General features: G+C 39.7%; 1 protein-coding gene across 4 annotated transcripts in view; it reads right to left on the bottom strand.

The window, feature by feature from the left end:
- Positions 1-2,425: 2,425 nt before the first annotated feature.
- Positions 2,426-22,952, bottom strand: part of angpt1 (angiopoietin 1) — a 256,411-nt gene continuing 235,884 nt past the window's right edge. For all 4 annotated transcript variants that reach the window (XM_057827812.1, XM_057827809.1, XM_057827811.1 and 1 more), the window contains 3 exons: positions 22,573-22,739; positions 9,673-9,803; positions 2,426-3,561 (listed from right to left, as the gene is read on the bottom strand). In XM_057827812.1, the coding sequence (XP_057683795.1) occupies positions 3,398-3,561; positions 9,673-9,803; positions 22,573-22,739 (462 nt within the window). In that variant the 3' untranslated portion in view covers positions 2,426-3,397. The remainder of the gene's footprint in view (positions 3,562-9,672; positions 9,804-22,572; positions 22,740-22,952) is intronic.

Raw genomic sequence — 22,952 nt, forward strand, 5'->3', positions numbered from 1 at the left:
AAAAATATGGCATATTTTATGGATGGTTTGAATTGCGATTAATGGCGGTTAATTACGATTAATTAATTTTTAAGCTGTAATTAACTCGATTAAAAATTTTAATCGTTCGACAGCCCTAATTATTACGTATTGTTATTTTTATTCCGTAGCTTGACATGGGCTCACCACCTGTGGGAGGGGCTAAAGGGCTCACGTACGTAGGGAGTTTGGCGGGAGCCTTGACGGTCCAACCTCCAGCTACAGAAGCTAACTCTTGGGATGTGGAATGTCATCTCTTTGGCGGGGAAGGTGCCCGAGCTGGTGTGTAAGGCAGAGAAGTTCCGACTAGATATCATCGGACTCGCCTCGACACACAGTTTGGGTTCTGGTACCAATCCTCTTGAGAGTGGTTGGACTCTCTTCCACTCTGGAGTTGTGAGGCGCAGAGCAGGTTTAGGCACACTTATTGCGTTCTAGATTGGCGCCTGTACGTTTGGGTTTACCCCGGTAGACGAGAGAGTAGCCTCCCTCCGCCAACTAGGGTTGTTCCGATCAAGTTTTTTTGCTCCCGATCCAATCCCGATCGTTTTAGTTTGGGTATCTGCCAATCCCGATATTTCCCGATCCGATTGCTTTTTTTTGCTCCCGATTCAATTCCAATCATCCCCGATAATTTTTCCCGATCATATACATTTTGGCAAAGCATTAAGAAAAAAATGACTAAAACTCGGACGAATATATACATTCAACATACAGTACATAAGTACTGTATTTGTTTATTATGACAATAAATCCTCAAGATGGCATTTACATTATTAATATTCTTTCCGTGAGAGGGATCCACAGATAGAAAAACTTGTGACTTTGTATATTGTGACTTAATATTGCCATCTAGTGTATTTGTTGAGCTTTCAGTAAATGATACTGTGGCCATCCCAACAAATGCATGATGGGAAGTGGACCCATGACTGTGCGTTGTGCTACCAATGGATATATCTTCTCTGCTTTGGGAAATAACTTAAGGTGTTAAGACAAAGATTAATTGCCATATTGCTTATTGGCTTTAGCTAATTATAGAAAGGCTCCAAAGGCTGGCAAACTTCACTCTACTCATTTTGCGCTGCCTTTTATCTCTCTATATAGGTAAAACGGCGTCATTACAGATTGAACGCGACAATGAGTGAGAGGGCCGTGCAGCGCATGCATTAATCGCGTTGAAAATTGTAACGTGACACAGTTTTTAATAAATTAATTGCTGCCGTTATTGGGATATTTTTGATAACCCTACCTTAAGCCTAAACTAAAGATGAGTGTAAGGATGAGTGTAACATATTATGTCTGTAACGTTAAATACAATAAGAAAATGATTTAATAAAAAAAAAAATATATATATACATATATATATATATATATATATATATATATATATATATTAAAAAAAGGCATGGCCGATATTTTTTTGCCGATTCCGATACTTTGAAAATGACGTGATCGGACCCGATCGATCTCGGGACATCTCTAGTCCTGACTGTTCTTTGTGCTCATCCACCAAACAGCAGCTCAGAGTACCCACCCTTTTTTGGAGTCCTTGGAGGGTGTGGTGGAGAGCACTCCCTTTGGAGACTCCCTCATTCTGCTTGGGGACTTTTAACGCTCACGTAGGCAATGACAGTGAGACCTGGAGGAGCATGATTGGGAGGAACAACCCCCCCCGATTATAACCCGAGGAGTGTTCTATTACTGAACTTCTGTGCTCATCACGGATTGTCTACAACGAACACCATGTTCAAACATAGGGGTGTCCATACGTGCACTTGGCACCAGGACATCCAAGGCCGCAGTTCGATGATTGACTTTGTAGTTGTGTTATTGGATTTGCGGCTGCACGTTTTGGACAATTGCGCGGAGAGGGGCGGAGCTTTCAACTGATCACCACCTGGTGGTGTGTTGGCTCCGATTGTGGGGGAAGATGCTAGCCAGACCTGGCAGACCCAAACGTATTGTGAGGGTCTGCTGGGAATGTCTGGCGGAATCCCCTGTCAGAAAGAGCTTCAACACCCAACTCCGGCAGAACTTCTCCCTTGTCCCGGGGGAGGTGGTAGACAAGAGTCCGAGTAGGGCCATGTTCCTCCATCCATTGTTGAGGCAGCCAATTGGAGCTGTGGCCGTAAGGTTGCTGGTGCCTGTCGTGGCGGCAATCTCCAAATCTGCTGGTGAACACCAGCGGTAAAGGATACCGTCAAACTGAAGAAGGAGGCCTACCGGGCCTTTTTGGCCTGTGGGAGGAGTTCCACAACAGGACTAGGGTTCTCTACACCTTGCGGGAGTAAACTTTCGGTCTTTTAATCAAAATCCGAGAATGCAATTTTAGCTATTTTCTGCGCCGAATTTTCAGTCATATCTCTAATTTTAACTGCTCAATCATAGATAACAACTAAAAGGTATATATGTGCAACGAGTTGCGCTTCATTTCTTGTTCTTACTCCTTCCCAACCAGGTTTTGAACCCATAATTTCAACATGGCAGTTGAGCGTGCTTACTGTTGAGCTAATAGCCTAGTTGAGCTTCAGCTACCAGCACCCTCTCAGAAATGAAGAATTTCCTAACCTTTTACACACGCAGCACTTGTTCTAACTGGTTTTCAGTAGCACAAGTCAGCTGACGAGTCTACAATTCAACAAACTTTTATTTGACAGTTTTCCGTTACTGTTAAAGTAACATTTTGGCAACCACAGATGCCAGTACTGGACCGTAAATCATTATTATTTATTTTGTTTACACTGTACTTTGACAAGTTCTCCCATAACACATCAAGCGTAAAACAATCTGCAATATGTCTCCTTCAAATAACATTGAAATAAAGGTCACCTTTTAAACGGAGCGTGGTTCTTATTCAAAATACATCGTACTGTAATACTCATTCGTGTGATTGTGGATATTTGAATAAGAGATGAATACTTAAAAAACATTTACAAGTATAACAATGAAGGCAAAAAAAATAATATACAAAAAGACAGATGTGGGAGTTGTGTCCTCAGAGCATAAAAGATCCATTCTGTCCTGCAGTTTGTGAGTCCTCGCTGCTCTGCCATCCAACATGAATGTTCTATTCAGACCGTCCTCCTTTTTACAACTGGGGGGAAAAAATCCTTCTCCTCTTGATGCATGTTTCAAAATTCCACACACAATCCCTTTGTTGGTTAAACACGTTTGACACCAATGTTGTCCTTTAAATAATTGCATCTGTACCTAATCTGAACAAGACTATAAATCATTTCTTGTCGTTTTCTTCCACAAGACTTTACCATCAAAGTTCATATTGCAGAGGAAAAAGTTATGAAGCATGGCCGGTGCAATGAGATGAGGACAAAACTGGAGGCATCCCAAGACGAATGCGCTAAATAGCCAGGTTTGAAGGCTAGGAGAACTCTAGCGGGCGGATCATCATGGCTGTGGCTCGTAGTGAGTAGCTGGGACCCTTAAAGTAGTGCCACTTGATACCATTTACCTTCCCTATGTGCTGCCCTTGCACAAAGTACATGCCGTTCAGGTTGGAAGGGCCGCAAGCATCAAACCACCAACCTGGAAAAAGAGAACAAAGACATTACATTCAGGATTGTTTTTTGTGGTATAGCTCCTTCTAATAGTTGTTGATATTCGGGTTGTGACAATATATCAAAAAGGCTATGTATCACAATACTTTGTAGCCCAATTCTCGATATGCTCCCAGCAATACGGTGGCTGAGAAGTGTTTGGTGAACTGCAAAGTCCAAACGCTTTGCAAAAAGAAAAAAGCATGAATGCAAATTGCCACAACACAAACCCCAGATTAAACGCAACGCAAACCCCATTTACCAACAACGCAAACCCTAATTGCCTGCAACACAAACCCCAATTGCGCGCAACACGAACCACATTAGCCACAACACGAACTCCAATTGCCACTACATGAATCGCAATTGCCCGCAACAAAACTGCAAAGGGATCGAAACACAACTGCAAAAATCCAAAGCAAGAATGCTAATGTACAACCCTGAGGTAGACGTAATGACTACAACTCCTGCTGAAATTTAGTCTACTTCCGGGTTGTCTTGCATTCGTGCTGTATCTTTTTATATTCGTGTTGGTACACATTCGCGGTTCGTGTCGCGGGCCATTCGCAGTTCGTGTCACAGGACATTCGCGAGTCGTGACCTGAGCCATTTGCAGTCGGTGTCATTTGCAGTTCGTGTTGCCAGCCAATTGGGGTTCATGTCGCGGGCCGTTCGCAGTCATTCGCAGCTCGTGACGTGAGCCATTCGCGGTCCGTGTCATTTGCGGTTCTTACTGCAGGCCATTTGCGGTTCATGTTGGTAGCCAATTGGGGTTTGTGTCACGGGCCGTTCGCGCTTCGTGTCGCACGCTATCTACGGTTCGTAAAGCAGGCCATTCGTGGTTTGTGACACTGACCATTCGCGGTTCGTGTCATTTGCGGTTCGTATTGCGGGCCATTTGAGGTTTGTAATGCGGGCCATTCGTGGTCCGTGACGCGGGCCTTTCGCGGTTCGTGTCGTTTGCGGTTCATATTGCGGTTCGTGTCGCAGGCCGTTCACGGTTCGTAATGCGGGCCATTCGTGGTCCGTGACGCAGGCCATTCGCGGTTCGTGTAATTTGCGGGCCATTTGTGGTTCGTGTCGCGCGCCATTCGCTGTTCATGTCGTGGGCCATGCGTAGTTTGTGACGTGGGACATTCGCGGTTCGTGTCGTGGGACATTCGTGGTTCGTGTCGCGGGACATTCGTGGTTCGTGTCATGGGGCATTCGTGGTTCATGACGTGAGCCATTTGCGGTCCATGTCATTTGTGATTCGTATTGCAGGCCATTTGCAGTTTGTGTTCCGAGCCAATTGGGGTTTGTGTTGCGGGCCATTAGCGGCCCGTGTCCGTGGGCTGTTCGCTGGCCATTTGCAGCTCGTGACATGAGCCATTCGCAGTCCGTGTCATTTGCGGTTCGTATTGCAGGCCATTTGCGGTTCGTGTTGCGAGCCGATTGGGGTTCGTATCGCGGGCCGTTCACGGTTTGTGTCGCGGGCCGTTTGCGGTTCGTGTTGCGGGCCGTTTGTGGTTTGTGTTGCGGGACATTCGCGGTCTGTGACGTGGGCTATTTGCTTTCCGTGTCATTTGCGGTTCGTATTGTGGACCATTTGCGGTTTGTGTTGCAAGCCAATTGGGGTTCGTGTTGTGGGCAATTGGGGTTTGTGCTTTGGCACTGGGGGATTGTGTTGTGGCAGTTTGCATTCTTGTTTTTTTTTCTTTTGCAAAGAATTTGGATTTGCCGTCCGTGTTGTGGCAATTTGCAGTCTTGCTTTTTTCTTTTTGTAAAGCGTTTGGACTTACAAACTTACAGAAACCTGAACAGCGTTGATGGATTTTTAGGGCTTCAAATAATCTTTGTTGACATCATTACTGGAAAATACCATACAACGTGTATGGATCTCCCATATTGACTTCTGTTTAACCTTTTACCCCTACTGAGGTCATAAGCATGCCAGTACCTGCAGATGAACCTTTTGGTACCTCATTCTTATTTCGAGCACATGTAAAGTATGTGCACACCAGCAACACTGGTGACCAAACCTCAGGTGATGGCATGGGACAGTTTTATACCAGTTTGATTAATAACTTCCTATTACTATTAAGAGAAATGGTCCATTTATGATTTCAATATAATAATAATGGAAGATGAGTCGGGGTCAAATTGTATTTATACACTGGCAATGCAACATTCACGTCTTTTATCTGCAGCTTGTGAACTCTCCCTTGCTGATACAGTCAGATATAGAACATATGCAAGGCATGGCATGTGTCAAACACTCCCTCTGTGTCAGACCTGAACACCACTTTGGCCTGTGACATTTCACAAGACTTGTCAGCCATCACTGGGAACGCACGGCCCTTGTTGCTCGCGCTAATCGTAATGATGCCAAGTTTGCTGCTTCGTCAAAAGAAATGTGCACGCACACGCACCACCCGTGCACAATGTTAAAGTCGTGGGATAAATAGCTGATAAAACTGTATGTAACTTCATAATGTTGGCATGCAGTGGAGAATCATTTGAACATGTTAGCTTGCCAATATCCATGTCATGTATCGTGAGAAATTAATGAAAATGTCAGGAAAAATGAGTCAGTAGAATTTTATGTAGGATGATGAGCTCATTTCTCAAAGGAGCACATGATGGTGTTCAAGCTAAAAGACTACTTTGAGGGCGTTTGCAATGAGTTTGATAAGTGCTGTGCTCCGGTTCTACTAATTTGGTAGTTCCTGCTGCTGAGTAAGACAAATAATAAGTGGAGAGATATGTCATTAATTGTAGTTACATCCATCACATTTCATTTCAATAAAATGCTATTACTACAAAGCCAGCATTTCCATCTGGGCCCCATGTGTTTAAAAGTGGTCATATGGGCATCGGTTCCATCTGGTTTTGCTCATGGGTACTTTTTGGGCTATAACTGTGTTTGCCCACGGGTTTATGTGGGTTATTGACAGGGTCCCAAATGGCTGAATTTAAGTGATGCCCAGGTGTGCACCACCTGTTTTTGCCTATATCATCTTGTGTGTATGTGAGTGTATGTTCACTGGTTATGGTTTACATTTAACTGTTTGAAATCCAACATTCAAAATGGTAGTATCTTATTTTCATATTAAAAAAAAACAACAACAAAAAAACCAGGTTGCCAGGCAGTGTTGTTTTCGTCAATGGTAACTATAACGAAAATATTTCGTCGATTAACACTTTTTTCATGACGATGATGAGCTGGAAACGTGTCGTGGGAGACTAAAACTTAAGGATACGAATGTCAGTTTTCGTCATATCGGGGTCATATGATGCCTTTTTGGTCTTTTTTATTGCAAAAAAACCCCGGGACTTCCAGTTAAAGGTCTGTACTGAGTGATCATCACACACTAAATGTAACTCGTAGCGTTTCATTAAGCTATCAGGCATGCACCGGAAGGCAAGAGAAACGGGTGGACTTCTTGGTGGGTCTTGCAAAGGTATCGGCTCACTCTCATGTCGCCGCAAAGAATGTGCAGAAGGAAAAATTGCTTTGGCAACAACTGTCTGTGATTTGACAAAACATTCTCTTTTACACCTCTGAAACGATCAAACCATCCACCTGAATGAATAATGATGAGTGACTGCTCATTTTTCAATTTTGATTGACTCGTACGATTTGACAAAATGTTAGGAAGGCATCAAAACACTTTTTCCTTTTTTGCTGAGGATTCACTGAGAAGAATTGTTCGGCATTAAAGCACCACAAAGGAAAAACTGTCTCAATCACTCTCTGTCTGAAAAAATAGCTACACTGTACCTTGTATAAAAAGGAGGTATAGGCAAACTGCAGCTTTTGGAATATGTAAAAAGGTTGTCCGCCCGATTGCCTGCCTGAGCCGTACACTGTCCGACAAAGCCAAGGCAGCCCTGCCCTGCAAACACTCAAGAAGCTAATTGGAGGAATCCAACCCTTTGGTTTTGCGAGTGTGATGGGAATGACTAATGAGGACCCCAATGCTCATAAAAGATATGCTGAGTAGAGTGAGATGACCCTTCTCTGGATATAAAAGTGATTTGTATCAACTGATCCACCCTAAGGCTAAAGCCAAATTGCATATTCTCTCTTGCCAAGATAAAAAAAAACCACAACAAATCTTACTAAAGATGTCCCGATCGATCGGGATGCCGATCAACCGGGTCCGCTCACGTCATTTTCAAAGTATCGGAATCGGCAAAAAAATATCGGACATGCCTTTTTATAATATATATATATTTTTTAATTAAATCGTTTTCTGATTGTATTTAACGTTACAGACAAAATGTCTTATATTCATCCAGATTCTTTAGTTTTGGCTTAAAGTAGGGCTATCAAATTTATTGCGTAAACGGCGGTAATTAATTTTTAAAAAATTAATCACGATAAAATATTTAATGCAATTAACGCATGCGCTGCACGACTGCGTTCAATCTATAATGGCGCCGTTTTACATATATATAGAGCTAACAGGCAACGTAAAATGAGTAGAGAGAATTTTGGCAGGCTTTGGAGCCTCTTTTTAATTGGCTAAAGCCTTAAAATCCCTCTCTCAACAATTAGAAATATCGTGGGAAGCAATGTGGGGAAGAACGGTAGTGGTTGATCTTTTCCTTAACACCCTATGTTACTTCCCAACGCAGAGAAGATATATAAATTGGTGCCACTACACAGAGTCATGGTTGCACTTCCCATCATGCATTTGGGCAGAACAGTTAAATGGCTATAGTATCATTTACTGAAAGCTCAACAAATACACTAGATGGCAATATTTAGTCACAATATAAAAAGTCACCTTTATCCTTTAAGAATTACAAGTCTTTCTATCCGTCGATTCCTTTCACAGAAAGAATGTTAATAATGTAAATGCCATCTTGAGGATTGATTGTCATAATAAACAAATACAGTACTTACGTATGTACTGTATGTTGAATGTATATATTCGTCCGAGTTTTATTCATTTTTTTCTTAATGCATTGCCAAAATGTATATGATCGGGAAAAATTATCGGGAATGATTGCAATCGGATCGGGAAATATCGGGATCGGCAGATACTCAAACTAAAATGATCGGGATCGGATCGGGAGCAAAAAAACATGATCGGAACAACCCTAAATCTTACCGTGTGTGTCTCAACACAAGAAAGCCTGGAGACTGGAGAGAACATTGGTGACTGAGTTTGTGGGGGCGCAGCACATCAAATGAGTGACACAACCAGACACTGCTACGATGGAGGCTAACTACACATTAAAATTGTGAACATGTGGCAGAAACTATACCGTGTTCTCGTCTCGTCAGACCAAAACTGGCATTCGTCTCACGTCTTCTGCCCGTTATCGTCTCGTCATCGTCATGAAAAAATTGTTTGTCGACGAAATATTTTCGTTACAGTCATCGTTGACGAAAACAACACTGGCCCTCATTCATATTCATGACTGGTGTCATGTCATCATTATGACAGTCATATGCCAAATATTTGTAGATGAACCTGTATATGTTACATTTCTAAGTCAAGGAATGTACAAAAATATTTTCCATATATGGTATGTATCAAGAATTGGATTCTAATGTAGCATTTTTCTCACTTACATCATCTAATATATAATATTATTATAGGACATAAATTGAGTAGCGTGTGCACCGCAGGACTTGGATTAATCTTGAGTTAGGTAAACGTGGAGCCTTGCAATAAGCAATGAATCACTCGGTATTAGCTTGTTGTCTAGTCGCTAGATGTTCCAACACGTTCCAACTCTGCTTAAAGAAAAGCTTGACAAGTTGTCAAAAAAGCAGCTATAGACCCGTACGGGCTCCACTTTCCAGTAGCCATGTCATTTCAAATCACGCTGAAATTTGTTGCAGCTTCAGAGAATTTTTATGTTCTGCTCATTTTCCAACCACAGTGCAACTGAGAAGTGATGCAGAATCTGGCTTAATAGGTGCGGATAGATATTAAAGTATATACTGCAACATTAGCCCTATTGTATGTTTGCAGGAGGAAGTTCAACTCAGTCAAACTTGGACTAAAAAAGCCGTTTGAACACTGTGGTTTGCTTGTGAAGCCAAATATGGACATTTTTTGTATTAAGTTGAAATGATTCCACGTGGAACTGAACTCACCGCCGGTGAACATAAGGGCGCACTTGCACATGCAGTTGTCATTGTCCATGTCCTTGGTGCTGAAGTCTGCTCCGTGGATCACTAGACTGCTCTGTCTGCCTGCCGTCCCACTGTGACTTTTCAGGAACAGCCTGAAAGACATCAGGAGACAAGAAAACACATCAGGGTGAGGAAAAGGGAAGAGGAGTGTGAGTGACGGAAGGCAATAAAGACACAACATGCTGCAGGAGATGTCTCCCGAGAGATATTTTGCTTGTTGTAAATGAGCTTATGTCGAACACCTGTAACAACATTAGAAAGATTGACTGGATATAAAATGACAACTAGAAGGGCACTGGAAGCAGATGTTGAAGTTGAGTAGAAAATGCCATTTTATGGGGTTTTGAACTAGATCTTATCCAACGGCTGCTACTGGAATCAGCCCCATTGTTTTGCAGCAGGGCCGAGAGCCAAAAGGTAGTATTTGCCATGTGGCAAAATGGATTTTGCCATTTGGCTTTTTTTTTTTTTTTTTGCTATGTGGCAAAATGGTTTTTGCTCTGTGGCATTTAAATGGATTTTTCCATGTGGCATTTTTTTGCCATGTGGCATTTTTTTTGCCATGTGACAAAATGGATTTTTGCCATGTGGCATTTTTTTTGCCATGTGACAAAATGGATTTTTCCATGTGGCATTTTTTTTTTTGCCATTTGGCAAAACTGATTTTGACATGTGGCACTTTTATTTGCCATTTGGCAAAACTGATTTTAGCATGTGGCATTTTTTTGTCATGTGACAAAATCAATTTTGCAATGTGGCACTTTTTTGCCATTTTGCAAAACTGATTTTGCCATGTGGCTTTTTTTTCCATTTGGCAAAATGGATTTTGCCATGTGGCATTTTTGCCATTTGGGAAAACTGATTTAGCCATGTGGCATTTTTTTTTGCCATGTGGCAAAATGGATTTTGCCATATCTATTTTTTTGCCATGTGACCAAATGGATTTTGCCATGTGGCAAAACTGATTTTGTCATGTGGCACTTATTTGCCATGTAGCGAAATGGATTTTGCCATGCGGCCTTATTTTGCCATTTGGCAAAACTGATTTTGTCATGTAGCATTTTTTTTGCCATGTTGTTAAATCCATTTTGCCATGTGGCATTTTTCTGTCATGTGACAAAATCAATTTTGCCATATGGCATTTTTTTGCCATTTGGCAAAACTGATTTGCCATGTGGATTTTTTTTTTGCCATGTGGCAAAATGGATTATGCCATGTGGATTTTTTTCCCCATGTGGCAAAATGGATTTTGCCATGTGGCATTTTTTTGCCATTTGGCAAAACTGATTTTGACATGTGGCATTTTTGCCATTTGGCAAAACTGATTTTGCCATGTAGCATTTTTTTTGCCATGGCAAAATGGATTTTGCCATGTAGCATTTTTTTTGCCATGTGGAATTTTTTAGGGGGGCACATATGGCATTTTTAGGGGGTATATGGCAGTTTTGAAGGCCATGCACGTCCATTTCATTGATGCCTATGCACGTCCAAATTTTCCATTCATTTTAAATGGCAGAAAAACGTGTGGCTGTGATTTTTTTTTTTTTTTTTCGTCATGTACTACAAATAGTAACACAGATCTCGTCATGTAGTACAAATAGTAAGAGCAAGAATGCAGTTCTACGACTTCAACTGTCATTTTAACATCCGTAAAATATGCCAAACCTCTTTTCCTTGTTATTCTCAATGAGTAAAATAAGATGAATGTGATTTTTGTTGTTGTTGAATCTTGTGTATGACCACGGTGCACGTGAGAGTATCATGCATATCATTTGTTGAATGCCTAAGAGTATATGGAAGACTCCCTTTAGAAACAAAAGTCATTTAGTTAAAAGGCCTCATTATTTATACAGCTGTGGTAAAGTTTGATCTGTACAGCAGAGCAAAGGGAGGAGTACTGTATTTTTCAGACTATAAGTCATAGTTTTTTTCATAGTTTGGCCAGGGATGCAACTTACAGTGCTGGCCAAATGTATTTGTACCCTCAGCCTAATACCTGGTAGCACAACATTTAGACAAAATAACTGCGAACAACTGCACATTCTCATTTCGTTGTTAATGCGTCATATAATGATACCATTAGAGGTCGACCGTTATATCGGGCCGATACATGGATTTTGATTTCAACTTCGGCCATCAGCCGATTACAAAAAAAAAAAAAAAATTGTCCGATTAGCAAACAAAAAATAAGCCGATAACAAAAAATTTTGATCAGGCATCTGTTTGCGCAACTGTGGCCGCTGTTGACTGACGGAACCTGGAAGAACCCCGCAACAGCCTGAAGGCAGGCTGCAACAGAAAGCCTGTTTTGTAAATATTTTTTTCTTGCATGATAGATTATGCATTGTTGCTTAGCTTTTTAAGGTGTTTACTGAGTGATCTTTTCACTCTAAATGTAACTCGTAGTGTTAGCGTAGCATTCGTATTAGCATTAGCATCCTCTTAAACACTCACTTTTTTACATCTAGTCGTTTTGTTGTTGTTTGTTTGTTGTTTTGTTGTTTTGTTTTGTAGCACTAGTTTGAATTAATCTTTTATGTCATCATTGTAAATTTGAAGCTGTTGAAGCACTTTTTAAAATTGCCTTAATCAATCTTAATAATCTACATGCTTTAAAAATATATATATATATATATATATATATATATATATATATATATGTATGTATATATATATATATATATATATGTATGTATATAAAGCCCAAAATATTAGAAAGGATATCAGCAAATTTTTTTTTAGATATCAGCATTTAAAAATCCCATATCAGTTGACCTCTAGTTAGCATACCGTACACTTATTCAGCCTGTTGTTCTCTATTTATTTGAAAATTACCTTTCCTTATTATATGTCTGTTCTTGGTGTTGGATTTTATCAAATAAATTTCCCCCCAAAATGCGACTTGTACTCCAGTGCAACTCATATATATTTTTTCCTCTTCATTACGCATTTTTTGGCTAGTGCGACTCAGTTCAAAACTTACGGGTAAAATCAATAGACAAAGAAGAACTGGGGTGCAGGCGTTTTTTCCATATATGTATAGCGGAACTTTTACTATTAAAATTAAACCACTATGATGCAACTTCTTTCAAATCCTCCAAACAATGCAGCCTAGCAGGTAGTATAATTATTTTTTTGGTAGACAGCATACCAAATCACTTACTACTAGTATTGCCAGTAAGTCCTTTCTCCAAATAACAAAACATGTTTTGTCAAGGATAAGGTCTGCCCCTACTCTGATAAAGACCAGACTTGCACTTTTAACTCTATACTCTCCATTTTACAAAGCCGTTGTGATCTCTTTTAGACACACAAATTCACATCAAGTAGGATTTTCAGAATTAGACTTTGACAGGTAGTTTTAAATATTATGCGTCTGTGTTTACTGGGTGTCCAGCGTAGTGAACAGACCAACAACTAGGACCTGTGCGGACATCTGCTGTCTGCTATGCTTCCTGTCGGGAGCTTTTCTGCTCACAATTTGCCAGTAGAATCATCCAAAGATGAAGATATCGGACGGCAACAAGATAGTCTCAGTAATCGAGTACTAGGCTGTCTACGCTTGTCTAGAACAATGAAAAAACTAAAAGAAGATATAGTGTGGAAGAAACGATTTTTGTCACAAATTGTTTGCATGAAGGCTTATTAGATGTGTAAGAGAACTCACGACAGTCAATATATAGACAGGGTTTTCAAAATAAGCTGACTTTTAACTAAGTCACCATTCTGCCACAAAGTGATGCATTCATCTGCCAGTTCCGTCTTAACTTTGAAACCAAGAAGAAGAAAAAAAAAACACCAAACAAAACCAAACCAATAACTAAAACCAAAACTAAACACAAACAAACCAACCCCCCCAAAAAACCCAAACAAACCAAACCCAAATCAAAACTAAACCCATAACTAAAACCAAAACAAAAACCAAACCCCCCAAAAAACTAAACCCAAACTAAAACCAAAACAAATTCAAACAAAAACCAAACAAAACCAAAACACCAAAACCAAAACACCAAAACCAAACCAAAACCCAAAACTAAACCCAAACAAACAAAACCAAATCTAAACCCAAAACCAAACCCAAACAATGCAAAAACCAAACCAAAACTCAAAACTAAACCCAAACAAACAAAAAACCCCCCAAAACCCCATACAAACCCAAACAAACCAAACCCAAATCAAAACTAAACCCATAACTAAAACCAAAACAAAAACCAAACCCCCCAAAAAACTAAACCCAAACTAAAACCAAAACAAATTCAAACAAAACACAAAACCAAACCAAAACACCAAAACCGGACCCAACAACACCAAACCCAAACAATGCAAAAACCAAACCAACACCCAAAACTAAACCCAAACAAACCAAACCAAAACTAAACCCAAAACCAAACCCAAACAATGCAAAAACCAAACCAAAACTCAAAACTAAATCCAAACAGACCAACCCCCCCCAAAAAACCTTACAAACCAAAACTAAAACCAAAACGAAAACCACCCCCCCAAAAAAACTAAACCAAAACAAACCCAAACAAAAACAAAACACAAACCAAACCCAACAACACCAAACCCAACAACACCAAAACTAAACCCAAAACCAAACCCAAACAATGCAAAAACCAAACCAAAACTCAAAACTAAACCTAAACAAACCAAACCCCCCACAAAAACCCCATACAAACCCAAACAAACCAAACCCAAATCAAAACTAAACCCATAACTAAAACCAAAACAAAAACCAACCCCCCCCAAAAAACTAAAACCAAAACAAATTCAAACAAAAACAAAACACAAAACACCAAAACCGGACCCAACAACACCAAACCCAAACAATGCAAAAACCAAACCAAAACCCAAAACTAAACCCAAACAAACCAAACCAAAACTAAACCCAAAACCAAACCCAAACAATGCAAAAACCAAACCAAAACTCAAAACTAAACCCAAACAAACCAAACCCCCCCCAAAAAACCCATACAAACCGAAACTAAAACCAAAACGAAAACCAATCCCCCCCCAAAAAAACTAAACCAAAACAAACACAAACAAAAACAAAACCCAAACCAAACCCAACAACACCAAAACTAAATCCAAAACTTAACCCAAACAATGCAAACACCAAACCAAAACTCAAAACTAAACCCAAACAAACCAACCCCCCCCAAAAAAACCCATACAAACCCAAACAAACCAAACCCAAATCAAAACTAAACCCATAACTAAAACCAAAACAAAAACCAACCCCCCCAAAAAAACTAAACCCAAACTAAAACCAAAACAAATTCAAACAAAAACAAAACACAAAACCAAACCAAAACACCAAAACCGGACCCAACAACACCAAACCCAAACAATGCAAAAACCAAACCAAAACCCAAAACTAAACCCAAACAAACCAAACCAAAACTAAACCCAAAACCAAACCCAAACAATGCAAAAACCAAACCAAAACTCAAAACTAAACCCAAACAAACCAAACCCCCCCCCAAAAACCCATACAAACCAAAACTAAAACCAAAACGAAAACCAATCCTCCCCCAAAAAACTAAACCAAAACAAACACAAACAAAAACAAAACCCAAACCAAATCCAACAACACCAAAACTAAACCCAAAACTTAACCCAAACAATGCAAACACCAAACCAAAACTCAAAACTAAACCCAAACAAACCAACTCCCCCCAAAAAACCCCATACAAACCCAAACAAACCAAACCCAAATCAAAACTAAACCCATAACTAAAACCAAAACAAAAACCAAACCCCCCCCCAAAAACTAAACCCAAACTAAAACCAAAACAAATTCAAACAAAAACAAAACACAAAACCAAACCAAAACACCAAAACCGGACCCAACAACACCAAACCAAAACCAAACCCAAAACCAAACAATGTTAAAACCAAGCCAAAACCCAAAACTAAACCCAAACAAGCCAAACCAAAACTAAAACCAAACCCAAACAATGCAAAAACCAAACCAAAACTCAAAACTAAACCCAAACAAACCAACCCCCCCCAAAAACCCATACAAACCTAAACTAAAACCAAAACGAAAACCAACCCCCCCAAAAAAACTAAACCCAAACTAAAACCAAAACAAACCCAAACAAAAACAAAACACAAACCAAACCCAACAACACCAAAACTAAACCCAAACAACGCAAAAACCAAGCCAAAACCCAAAACTAAACCCAAACAACCTAAACCTAAAACAAAAACCAAAAGTCCAAAACAAAAACCGAACCCCCCCAAAAAACTAAACCCAAACAGCACCCAAACCAAAACTAAACCCAAAACCAAACCCAACCCTAAACAGCACCCGAACCAAAACTAAACCCAAAACCAAACCCAAACAACACCAAAACAAAACCCATGACTAAACCCAAAACCAAACCAAACGAAACCCAAACAACACCAAAACTAAACCTAAACCCAAAACTAAAACCAAAACCAAAACAACAGAAAACTAAACCCAAAAACAAACAAATCTAAACACAAACAAACCATAACACAACACACAGCTATATTTTTTTGTTGTGGCCATCCAAAATAGTTGTACTGAGTTATTTTGTGCAAAACTTCTATGAAGAATTTAGGTGTAATCTACGAAATACAACATGCACTTGCCAAGTGTCAACTATGTGTGTTCACCCGTAAATTAGGTGCTATCAAAGTTATGCACCCCAGTCAAAAAAAGAAACTGCAGAATGGTCAGAAGAGGCATCAAATGTCTGGGAATTGTTTGTCTGACACCATTTCCAAGTGAAACTAGGTCACTGTGATTGACATTATACTGTATTTAAAGCCGTGATCATCAAACTGAGCTGAGCAGTTTACACTAACTAAATAGAAAAACACAACATTGGCACAATAAAGGCTTTTGCTTGAATTTCTTCCACTCGTCATTAGAAACAAGCATATTCTTATCATTTTAGCCATTCTCCGGTGTAACCAACCATCAAATACTTTCAAGTTCGTAAATAACGTTTTGCATGAACATTTTCCTTACTGGAGGTGTACTTACTAATCCAATGTTGAGATGTAGGTATAAAGCAGGGCTTAGGGTTGTTTCTCCTAACACACAAGAGAACCGTGTTGGATTACACCAGAACAGGATGAGATTGACATGGGGCCCCAGATCTACTAACATATGGTCTACTACTATGAACAGAGGTTACCGCTGTCTTATAGCAACCTCAAGAAGACAAGTTCAAACAATACACAAAGTTCATATGAATTTTGGAAAACTGATGAAATGCAAACTCAAGTGCAATGAATCATTCTCCCTGAGATTGTTCACAACTTCAAATTAAATTCTGATTTATAAACATTTCTACTTTCCGATGTTATGAAAAGATATGGCCATGTGTGCCCTGATTATATCTATATCTTTAACAGTAAAAAAAGTGACACAAGCAGTCAGAACCTCCCTTTTTCTAAGTCACCATTGTGCCACGAAGTGACGCATTCATCCACCAGTTTCATCTCAACTTTGAAACTCACAATACCAAAACCCGAAACTCAAAACAACCCAAAACTAAACTCAAATGCAAACCCAAACCTAAACTTAAAACCAAACTTGAAACTAAACCCAAACTCAAAACTAAACCCAAACTCAAAATCTCTAAGTCTAGAGAGAACTCAAAACCTAGAACTCAAACCAAAACCAAAAACTAAATCCAAAACCTAATTCAAACCAAACCCAAAACTAAATCCAAAATCGAAACTCAAACCCAAAACTTTAAACCTAAAACCAAAAATTCAAACAACTCAAACTCAAAAACTCAAAACTCCAGAGAGAACTAAAAACCCAAACTCAAAACTAAACTCAGAACAACCCAAAACTAAACCCAAAATTAAACACAGAACTAAACGCAAAGCTAAACCCAAACTCAAACAACTCAAACTCCAGAGAGAACTCAAAACCCAAAACTCAAAACCAAAACCCAAAACTAAACCCAAAACCAAACTGAAAACCAAACGCAAAACTAAACCCAAACTCAAAACTAAACCTTAAACCCAAACTCGAACAACTCGAACTCAAAATCTCAAACTACAGAGGGAACTCAAAACCCAAACCCAAAACTAAACTCAAAACTACACCCAAAACTCAAACGTAAACTCAGAACAACCCAAAAGTAAACTCAGAACAACCCCAAACTAAACTCAAAACTAAACATAAAACTAAACCCAAAAGCCAAACTCAAAATGTCAATGTCCAGAGAAAACTCAAAACCCAAACGCGAAACTCAAAACCCAAAACTAAACCCAAAACTAAATCCAAAACCAAACCCAAAACTAAACCCAAAACTCAAAACTAAATCCTATACCAAACTGAAAACAAACCCAAAACTAAACCCAAATTCGAAAAACTCGAACTCAAAATCTCAAACTCCAGAGGGAACTCAAAACCCAAACACAGAACTAAACTCAAAACTACACCCAAGACTCAAAAGTAAACACAGAACGACCCAAAACTAAACTCAAAACTAAACCCAAAATGAAACCCAAAACCCAAACTCAGAATCTCAAAGTCCAGGGAGAACTCAAAACCCAAACCCGAAACTCAAAACCCAAAACTCAAAACTAAACTCAGAACAACCCAAAACTAAACCCAAAGTTAAACACAGAACTAAATGCAAACCTCAACCCAAACTCAAACAACTCAAACTCCAGAGAACTCAAACCCAAAACTCAAAACCAAAACCCGAATCTAAACCCAAAACCGACACCCAAAACTCAAAACTAAATCCAAACTGAAAACCAAACCCAAAACTAAACTCAAAACTAAACCTAAAACCCTAACTCAAATAACTCGAACTGAAAATCTCAAACTTCAGAGAGAACTCTAAACCCAAACACAGAACTAAACTCAAAACTACACCCAAAACTCAAAAGTAAACTCAGAACGACCCAAAACTAAACTCAAAACTAAACCCAAAAGCCAAACTCAAAATCTCAAAGTCCAGGGAGAACTCAAAACCCAAACCCGAAACTCAAAACCCAAAACTAAACCCAAAACTCAAAACTAAATCCAAAACCAAACTGAAAACCAAACCCAAAACTCAAAACTAAACATAAAACCCAAACTCAAACAACTTAAACAACTCGAACTCAAAACCTCAAACTCCAGAGAAAACTCAAAACCCAAAACTAACCTCAAAACTACTCCTGAAACTTAAAAGTATACTCAGAACAACCCTAAACTAAACCAAAAACAACCCAAAACTAAACCCAGATCCCAAACTCAAATCCATACTCCAATACCTCAAACAACTCGAACTGTAAAACCTCAAACTTCAGAGAGAACTCAAAACCCAAACCCGAAACTCAACCAAAACCCAAATCTAAACCCTCAGAACAACTCAAAACTAAACGCAAAACTCAACTCAAAAGTCAAACTCAAAACCCGAAACGAACCCAAAACCCAAACTCCAATGAGATAACCTTAAAGATTTAAAACACATTCCACAGACACAGATATCCATAGATGAAATAATCCATCCCACCTCACAGGTAACCCCCAAACTTTTGAACAGTAGTGTAAAGCAGTTTGCACTATTCACTACTATCCCCTACTATCAACTGTAACATGCACAATAGTGAGTTATGACATTAAAACACAGAGAGGTCCCAGAACGCATAATGTGGCAGCATGTTCTGGTTTATCTTGGCCAAAATTTTTAAAAAGTGATGAGCAAATGTTCTACCAAAAGTTTTCCTTTGGAACAAACATATTTATAGAAACAACCGTGTCTACTGGACTCACAAAGAGACTGAAACTTTCATTAATTTGGGGAAAACTGGACAAATTTATGTCTGTTCCCATAATAATAAACAGAAAAGATGTGTAATATGGATTGTTAAACATATCCACAAACATTAAATCTCTACGGTAATTGATTTTTCACAATAAAAGAGACAGGCCATCGTAAAAAAAAAAAACACTTCACTGTGAAAACCTAACTTCTCGTTAAGGGCCAGCAACTTCTCGGAACGTTTGGACTTTAGTAGCTATTTTCCATAGTTGCGAATCCTAAGCATCTGCCTCGGTTTGTGGTCTGTTATCACTAACCCCCTCAAGAATAAACAGAAACACTTTACCCCCACACCATCAAATATCTGTCAAAAGACATTTACACTGTCAACACAGTGATCATTTTAGTTGGATTCAATTTGTATTCAGAAAGACCTCTCTGAAGAATTGCATAACAGGATCAACACGATTGAACTGATTGGAAATGTTCCTGTTCCTCGAAAATATTTGAATCTAACAATTGCTTCACTTGATCTTTCACTTAAAGTATTTCCAGTTTTTTTGCTGATATTATTTCATGCCTGTATTTCAAAAGCAAAGCAGGAATTCAAAGGTGTTAAAGCATTACAGAGTCACCATGGTTTTCAAAATACGAGACAAGATATTAACATTTCGGTTTTTGTTTCCAGGTATTTACATCTGGATCTGATACACGGTTTAGAAGATGTTTGTGTAAACCCACCCATTTGTATCAAAATTTAAGCCGTGTGATGACCAACATGTTATCTATTTGGTAATTACTCAAACAAAATAAAAATGAGATCGACAGGCAGACTCGGACACTATCGTTCTGTTGTGGTGAAGAAGAAACTGGGACAAAAGCGTCAAAGCTCTCGATTTCCCAGTCAATCGATGTTCCTACCCTTACCGATGTTCAAGAGCTGAGGCTCGTAACTACAAAAACAAAGCCCCAAATATCAGCTGCCGTAATTAGAGATAAGCTGAGAAGATTGTTCATCCGGGAGCTACTCAGACTTGAACCACTGCTCCTCTGTATTGACAGTATCCAGATGAAAATCGCATAGGAACATGATCAGGGATGTAATCTGGACTCCTTCCAGGTTCCATGTCCCACTGAAAGCAGGCCCCGGGGTCGAGCCAAGGCATGCTGTATGGACTAATGTCTCCAGGATGGACTGGGAACACCTTGCGGTCATTCTAGAAGAGCTGGATGAAGTGGTTTAAGAAATGGAAGTCTGGGTTTCCCTACTAAAGCTGCTGCACCAGACCTCGGACATGCAGTTGAGGGTGGATGGATGGCGAAGATTCATTCATCTTCTGGATCGGTTATCCTCACAACCCCAATAGCTGGTGAATGCGTGCCGGATCGAGCCTAAGCTTGCCAAATCCACATAGCAATCCCGCCCGTTAAAGTCAGTGTGCCAGATGCAGCCGGGATCATCAATCTGATGAGAGGTTACGCACTGTTCCGAGGCGAACTGTGGAGGTCGGACGCACTCAAAATTAGAAATTTAACGGTGGACGTGTGACGTCACAGCAGCGTCCACCCTGAAGGCAGGCATCCGCGCTGCGACACTAAACAGGATTATACACAGGAGACAGGACACAACATCTCGGTGGATCGCATATTTTTACGGTAAGTACTTTATTCAAAGTTAAAATTGCGTTTTGAAGTCACCGCTTGACTGTTAAACAAGTTATTCAATCAAGCGTTAACGTTATCCAACTTTATTCAGATAGTAAACCCTGTGCCCTGCTCCTATGTGTGTATGTGTGTCACTGCCTTGATTGCAGTATTGGACAGATGGGTGAGCCTGGAACCAGGTGCCAGTGATCATCGTCAGCAGATTACCTAAATCACATCATTGCCTGATTAACAACTCAACTCCACAAGTTTGTGACTCCAGCTTTCAGCTAACAAAGAATCTTTCAATCTTGATACTGAACTCTTTTTTTTTTTTTCCAACTAGATCCTGTACTGCTTGCCTGCCAGAACACCTGCCTGGCGGTTCACCTGTTCTATCACCAAACTACCCACCGGATTCTTTGGACACTATCTGCCACTACCTCTAACTGTTAGTACTCTTGTTACACTGCCATTTTGTCTCCCATTTCTGCGCTTGGGTCCCAGAACCTGAAATATAATATGTTGTTTACTGTCTAAAAATTGGTTATCTTTAATGTAGAATTGCTAGACCCAATATGAATCATGTTTAAATGCTGTCAAACTATATTTCTTACAACGTCTATATCTAGACAGTGCGAGGCTGCGCCAAGCAAAAGAGCGTTGTTACAGTTACAGGCCTGAAGACAGCTGATTCTTTCATTCCAAACAGCAGGCTTCTTTACATTCCCTTTAACTGTGGTGATTTTTTTAGGGGATCTTTTCCTTTATGTGACGGAAGTAGGAACTGTTTTTCTCAGAAGGTTGACTGACGCCGGATATGAGGAAGTAAAAGCTGACCTAATGGGTAGATCACCTAAATTTATTTATTTAAATTTTTAAAAAAACTTAGAGACTGCCTTCCACCATGATCACTCGTGTAAGCGTGTTTTGAGATGATCACTCGTGTAAGCGTGTTTTGAGAGTGAGAAGTGAATCGACTCTGCCAGCAAGGCAGTCAGGTAAGTAAACTCTTACACCACCAATGATGTTTTGTTATGTTTTGTAAGTAAATTGCCTCACAGTTCTAATGCTTTGGGAGGGAAGCACACTATGTAACTTACTGTATCTACTTGAAAAATCTCCTTGAATTGAGCACTTAAAGTTTACGGGCAGGTCAGTTTTATGAAAACACCATTTATCTGAGTGTCTGTGACGTCAGACAGGCATCTACAGCTTAAAGCACTTGACTCCTGTTCTTCATCCAAAAAGTCCATTGCCAGGTTTTGACAACACAAAAAGTCTTAATAGAAAGTAATGAAATATTTTTGTGATGATAATATGTGTTTGGAAAACAGCGATGTTAAAAAGCTTTTAAGTGGACCACATCCATTTTGCAACGTAGGGAAACATAGCTTCATTGTGAAATGCTTTCTTGGAAGTCAGAGAGGAGCAGGTGAAGTTGGAGTAATGTGATCGTTACCTGTAGTTCTGTTTCTCGCTGCCAATTTGAAAGCGATCATATAGTGAGAAGGCCTGGTGTCCATCCCAGTCTGTCAGTTCGACGCGCAGAATGTACTGCCTTTGGCTGGTCAACAGATAAACGTATTCATTCCCCAACCAGTGCTCTGCAGATGTGCTTCCAAAACCCTGAAATAAAGGGGTAGGAAATAAGTATTAGACGAATGAATGAATAAAATAACTGCTGTTTAAAAAGTGAATAATGTTACAGTACAGCACCATCTCTAGATTTTGGAATTAAACATTTTCTGGAATCTTTGCATAGTTTGACTGGCTCTGTGACTTATACATGAGAAGAACACTCTAGAACCCCTTATAGACATACGCTGAACTCCGGTTAAA

Source organism: Corythoichthys intestinalis, chromosome 22 (assembly GCF_030265065.1).
Source record: "Corythoichthys intestinalis isolate RoL2023-P3 chromosome 22, ASM3026506v1, whole genome shotgun sequence".
Classification (NCBI taxonomy): domain Eukaryota; kingdom Metazoa; phylum Chordata; class Actinopteri; order Syngnathiformes; family Syngnathidae; genus Corythoichthys; species Corythoichthys intestinalis.